General features: G+C 41.0%; 1 protein-coding gene across 1 annotated transcript in view; it reads left to right on the top strand.

Moving 5' to 3' along the window:
* The first annotated feature begins 2,421 nt into the window (after nucleotides 1-2,421).
* The window catches only part of LOC115822727 (potassium voltage-gated channel subfamily H member 7), a 44,774-nt gene continuing 40,405 nt past the window's right edge, over nucleotides 2,422-6,790 (top strand). Inside the window, exons 1-2 of the mRNA XM_030786642.1 lie at nucleotides 2,422-2,497; nucleotides 3,403-3,633. Of these exons, the coding sequence (XP_030642502.1) occupies nucleotides 2,422-2,497; nucleotides 3,403-3,633 (307 nt within the window). The remainder of the gene's footprint in view (nucleotides 2,498-3,402; nucleotides 3,634-6,790) is intronic.

Below are 6,790 nucleotides of genomic sequence, written 5' to 3'. Positions count from 1 at the left end.
TTTGTAATTAAATCGCCATTTGATAGCAATAAGAGAGAGGCCTTGAGCAACTGCCACTCATTTTACCTGCAATAATTTCCCACTAAGTGGCTGACAGAGTCCTGTCTGCAGAGAGACACTGGTCAGATGTACCACTGCTTTTTATGGGTTTGATTTGATAGAAAGCAACAGATAACATGTTTAAGTCCAAACAAAGCTCTCTGCTTTACTGGGAGCTGGTCTCAGCCAGAGAATCACCTCAAGGAGGCCTGCAGATCAATACAAACACACACACACACACACACAAAGAAGACATATACACACACTCAATCCTCCCCCATCCTTTTTGCTCCTGAAGGCATACATGAAGTTAGTCCATGCTGATGCCTCATATTAACACAAAATTATAGCTCAACAAAACTTTTGAAAAACTGAATAATTTGACAGACATTATATCACTCAGATACAAAGCTCCTTTTTCTCAGGAGAAAAAGAAACAATGTTTTTGTCTGGTGTGAAAGGGAGGCTCACCTCTCTGTGGAAATAATATCAGTCACTGTCAGACAACTGCAGCAGTGAAGAACTGATCACTTTTTACATACCATGTGGATTGTAGACTGTTGTATAGTTACATTTTATGATATGTTACTCTTTTAATGTTCTTTTGATTGTTCTAATCATTTATTTGCCAAATTTTACGGTGGTTTGAACTGGGCCCATCGTCTTATCAGGAAGCTTGCGTTCAAGATGAGTTGCGGGAGTTGTAGTGCAACAGTCTGTGTTTAAAATATGTGCACGAGAACCCATGCAAGGGAATCTTTCAGTCGATGTCTGCTCTCAAGTTGAAATAACGGCTGGGTTCGACCGGTTTTTAAATATGCCGTGAAAAAGGCTGATTCAAGCGTTATGCACCGTTTGTTGCCAGACATTTCCTCTAGAATGCGCCTGACAAGGCAGTTCTTCTGTCCCGTTCTGAGGGCACTGTCGAGTAATCTAATGTTAAGTTCAAGAGGGGTTTTTGTTTTTTTCTACTTGTCAGGTTGAATCCGTCTTGACTTCTCTGTACCAGTAGGTCTAATTAAGTTATGGTTAGCACGTTATTGCTTGTAAAAATAGGAGGGTGTACATATTTGGCAAAGCTCTGCAGTGTGTGTGAATTAAAAAAAAAAAAGTTTGATAATAGTAGACGAGAAATTACCCTTAAGCTGTGCTAACCTAAAACATAGTTTTTATGCTGTTTTCAAATAATCAGAGGAATGCTGAATATAGATACAGCGAAACAGATACTGCCACGGGGAGGCTGATCAGTAAATTCCTTCTCTAAGAAAATCTGATGTTTTCTCATCTTCTCCCTCTATTCCACTTGTTTTCTCAATGGAGCAGATGTGTGTTTGAGCCCCCGCTGAAATACCGAGACAGATGTTTCTGTAGGCCTACAGTAGGAGCGGCTTTTCATTTTACACACATTTGCATTTTAACGCAGCATCAGTACGGTTGCTGCCCTGCCACGGAGATTAGCCGAGTGGTTGCCCGGACATGTATGGATTAATACATACAGTTTGAATGTAAAAGGAAACCATTCAGTAAATTTGAATCATGTTGACTCGACCGAAAGGAATTAATGGTTCATAAAATGCAAGGCTAACGTGTTGACAGAAAAAGCCGTAAGAGCTGCATGTGATTTCACTTATTTCAGGACCATGGACAAGTCGCCAAGCAGTTCATTGTTTACAGTTCTAGCACTGCATAAAATCTGCATTTTGACAGGCCTAAACAATAATGTCACAAAGACAAAAAATATATTTTACCAAGATAGTTAAAAATTTCACAGAACACTTGGTTCCGTTGATGTTTCATGGCAATAATACAACAGTTTAACTGTCTCGTTCAGTTGTGGGCTCGGTTACTAAGCGTGGAAAATAGAGCCACGTGCCGTGTCATGAGGGCAGCAACTCACAGCCTACGTATTAACGACGAAACACACACCGTAAGGTTTTGTCTGTGAATCTACGTTCCCTTCCCAAACCAGAAGCTTTGCTTGACTCCAAGCGGAGCGCAGCGCAGAGTCGCAAACCCCTGGAGGTAGCGTCACTCCCTCAGGCAGATGAGCGACAGTCTTCCATTCCCAGTCAACACATCGCTTAAGCGCACGACAAGATCTCACCCATCTGGATACAGACATGGTTCTCAAAGTGGACCTCACCCGAGTTTTCCCTCCCGATTCCGACTGGTGTCGGCAAGGACTTTTTAAGAGGTTCCGCTATGCATCTTGCAACAACCGCGTTTAAGTAACACAGACAAAAAAGGTCATTCAAAGTGGAAGATCTGAGTGTAGTGGGCATGATTTGTGACAAAGGGAGTATCGTCCAGAAACATCGGTAACTTAACGGGGTGAAGCAGCGAAAGCACGTTTATACGAGAACAGCTGAGGATAATTCAATCATGCCTGTTAGAAGAGGTCATGTTGCGCCACAAAACACGTTTCTTGGAATAATAATACGGAAATTCGAGGGACAGAGTGAGTATTGTGAATGTTTGCCAACGTTATCGGTGCTTACCAGCAGCCCTATTATTAAATCAGGTGATAAGTGTAGTTTCGGTTGGTTGCGACTAATGATGATAACTTGAAAATTCTACACTTGATTTAAAATGTACGCTATATATATATATATATATTTAAATCAAAGAGTGGAGCACAGATTATTTTAATGCACTAATGTATGAGAAGCTTCAGTGATTCTCTTTCATGTACTTTCAAAGAACACCTATGGGCTATTATTATACTGGGATATTATTCATGGAAATAGGGAGAATAATATTTTTCCGCCAACAACAATGTGGCGATATTATATTTAAACTCCATATATTGTTGAGAGCTAACGTATTTGTCCCATTATCTCAAAAGCACCAGTGTTTACAGACATTATAAATGGCGGATATTAGAAAAAAGCGTGACAACTTACAAACTTACTGTGAGTGTTACAGAACAGTAGGATGTTAGTGAGAACTTAAGTTACTTGATACGATGTACAGTGATGCTCATTTTCGGAAGTATGGAACCCAAAGTGAGTATCAGTTATTGTTCAGTGCTGATGCTGAAATTTGACGTTTGCGTCAAGCACAAACGACGTTATATAGTCACACGAAACTGTACCGCCGTATTGATATTCTTAGTGCAGTTTCCCAGTCCTGTTTCAATTAATTGTATATTTAATAGTATTAATGTAAGCAGTCTAGAAAAATGTGACTTATTTATCTTAGACAGTTTGCTACCATTCATTTCATACGACGTTACGATTAGGTTGTTTTTAAGTGTTAGTCGTCTTATCGCAGGAGCAATGATATGCCTGCTTTGTCCATGTCTCTCTTTTACACTCACCTCAAAGTGGAAGTAAAGCTAACCCCTTCCTTCATCTTTTGCAGATAAGAAATTCATTATAGCCAATGCCAGGGTGCAGAACTGTGCTATCATCTACTGCAACGATGGCTTTTGTGAGATGACAGGGTTCTCACGGCCGGACGTCATGCAGAAGCCATGTACCTGTGACTTCCTCCATGGAGAACACACCAAGAGACATGCCATCTCACAAGTGGCCCAGGCTCTCCTGGGCTCTGAGGAACGGAAGGTAGAAATCACCTACTACCGCAAGGATGGTGAGTTCAGCTCAGTGGTTTAGGGGTGGTTTTCTGTGAATCAGCTCCAGTTCTTAAAAAGAGCTGAATGGAAGAAAGATCATGGAGTGTCATGCCACAGGAATGCTTATTATAGACTGGTTAGGGGGCCATTACCGGGCACTTTGGATGAAATGAGAGAGAGAGAGAGAGAGAGAGAGAGCAAGGGAGATTGAAATCTCACTGGAACTCTCTAGAGGCTCTCTCTCTCTCTCTCTCTCTCTCTCTTTCTACCTCTCTCTCTACCTCTCTCCCTTCATTTCCTTGCACTTTCTCTCTCTGTCTCTGCTCCAGTCTCTTAAGCGTCTCATTTTCTTCAGAGACTTATTCCAGCTGATCTGTGCACTGAAGCACAGGGCAGCTGTAGCCCTAATGTGAGTTTCCTTTCACATGCCAGAAGCGACTCAGACAAATCCAGACGACATCTCTCTGGGCAGGCTTTCCTAGTCTGTAAAAATTCACTGGATTAAAAAAAAAAAAAAAAAAGAATCACACACCCATATCTACTTTCAGGTTGTGTCTGTAGAGATCGGCAACCTCTGCTATTGCAGCCTAAGGTAATATTTACAGAAACATAGCAAATAAGAAACACCGTACAGTTATTGATGCGATTACAAACAAAGCTCAGCATTGCGATTGGATGTAAGGGCTTAAAGATTTGTTATAAAAGATGTGGGTATTGATCGTGAGCATCGACGTCTATATTGGTTTAAGAGTTGCGACGCGGTTGAATGTGGGCCTTGTGAAACAGTGTCCAGTTGTGTGTTTTGTAAGTTTAGGTAACATGGTGACATAGGACGAAAACAGACATTACTTAGAGATAACCAAGCTCCTGAATATGGCACAGATTAAACAGAACAGGAGAGAACAAAAGGGTGTGTGTGTGTGTGTGTGTCTGTGTGTGTATGTGTGTGTGTGTGTGTGTGCCATCTTTCAGTGTTTTGATAAATTATAAGGTAGTGTACTGAGAGAAAGTTTTAATCAATGGTATCATATACTCCTCTGAAAGAGACACAGAGAGAAGACCTCGAACAATGATCTCTGGCTAGAGAATAAAACAGGCGTTGCATAATAGTGAAGGTGTAATCAGAGGCTTGGCAGGTAAGGCGGTCGCAGCTATTGAACGGGTCCTGGCATAGGAAAGGCAAGGGAATTATACCGCAATTCAGAACCCATCTCCTCCACTTATGCTCGTACGTACGTGGTGTTTTACTTCCATAAGAATGAGACGGAACTCATTATGACTCATTAAACCTTTATTAGGAATTCCATTTTGGAATCTGCTTCAGTGTGTGACATCGCACAATAATCACAAGCAAGATTTTTTGTTTGAAAAAGAATGGGGTGAGACGGGTTAAGATCAGCAGAAACAGAAAAGTCAAAGTAACTCTTAATGAGAAGATGAATGGAATATTGGTCCATTGAGGACGGTTTGTTGAAGCTCCGTTTTAACTGACAGTGTTTTGGAGCCGCGAAAGAAAGGGGAAATATAAAATGCCTTGAGGGTATATAAAGCCCAGCAATAGCTCTGGTAAATGTCCTGTTTATCATGCAGTGCGTCTATAATCTTTTAGATGGCATTTATGATTTGTTATGACATATGATGGAAAGCACTTTGTTACAGTTTGGAGCGTTTACAGGAAGTGGTGGGAAAAAAAGAAGAGGGGGAAAAAAATGGTTGTCCCAAGGTTGACACTGTGTGAACGCAAACACCTGCGGCTGCCCAACACCGTTTTAATGAGGATACAAATAGCTTACAGTGCATTGATTTGCAATCCTGTTCCAGGGGGGAAAAATAAATCAATGGCCTCTCCTTTACCATAAAACTCCACGCTGCGGGGAGAGGCCAGTGAGACTATCACACTGGTGTGGAGGAGACTAAGTCATCATGAAAAACTGTCACAACCTGTCACAAATGGCAAAGGGGCACATTTGTTTAGCGGTCCCAGTGCGGAGAGAGATAGAGACATCTCTCTCTCTCTCTCTCTCTCTCTCTCTCTCTGTCTGTCTGTCTGTCTGTTTAAATGGGATCCAGAGAGGAACCGGTGTTCTGTGGCATATGGAGATGTCACTTCAGGGTTTGCTTTAATTGACTTGTTACACCTCGCGTGCCCTGACATGCACCTTTAGGTGAAGCCGTGATGGATTACGGTGCTCATGCGTTGCTAATGAACACTTAAGCCTTGATTCACTGTTACACCAGAAACACAGGAGGGTTTTTTTTCCCCAAATACACTGTCAAAGGTAATGGGCTTTGACACTCACAGTCTCGGTTTTAATGGTTCTAATAAATGAGTATTTACATTCCTAAATATGTCAGTGGAATATAAATGGTGTTTTTATTATGGCACTGTACTCCCATATGACAAGGAGTAATGAATTGGAATATGAGTATTGTTGAGCTGTTTGTTGAACTAATTAGGGAAGACATAAGGTTACTAAGTTACTAAGTTACTAAGTGATATGTGAACCCAAAATTGATATTATACAAATGAATGAACAACTACATAAATGGTACCCAAACCGCAGGTCTCTCCCAACGTTTTTAAAGTACAACTAGTCCTCGTTCAGTTGATTAGTTGCTTTCTTGTCTTTTGTGGAACAACAACATTCTCCAGACTTTTTATATTTCCTTTTTTCAGTTTTACCGTTTTCTCTGGCTATCATCCTCAGCCAAACAGAGCACTTTAAAGTCAAGCTTTGACATGATTTGAAGATCTCTGTGTACACACAGACTGTCCCTGAAGTCAAAGTGAATTAAAGTAACATTTCTCTTAAGCACAGTAATTCAGCGTTCAGGCAAAGACTCCTGTCATTTCCAGCCATGGTACATTACAGTCATTCTGACATATCCATCACTGTCTAGGATTCAGACTTCTCGTCCCACAGTCGTACTATGATAAAAAAAATTAAAAAAAACAGAGCAGGTTATTTGTTTGTTACATAACATCTCATACGAAAAAGAGGGAATTGTTAAAACGCAGTAACTAGATGGCTTCCTGGAGCCTCAGGTCTGCAGTAATGAGGTGAGGGTCACCATACTTAGATTCTCGACAGCTCGAAGCATGAGGACATTCATTCTTCAGAGAGCGGCTTTTGATTTTCATTTTTACTTCCTCTTCTAAACTCCAATAAAACA

This window comes from Chanos chanos, chromosome 10, assembly GCF_902362185.1.
Source record: "Chanos chanos chromosome 10, fChaCha1.1, whole genome shotgun sequence".
NCBI classification, from domain to species: domain Eukaryota; kingdom Metazoa; phylum Chordata; class Actinopteri; order Gonorynchiformes; family Chanidae; genus Chanos; species Chanos chanos.
The sequence above is the reverse complement of the archived record's forward strand: the minus strand, read 5'-3'. Positions and strand labels throughout refer to the sequence as shown.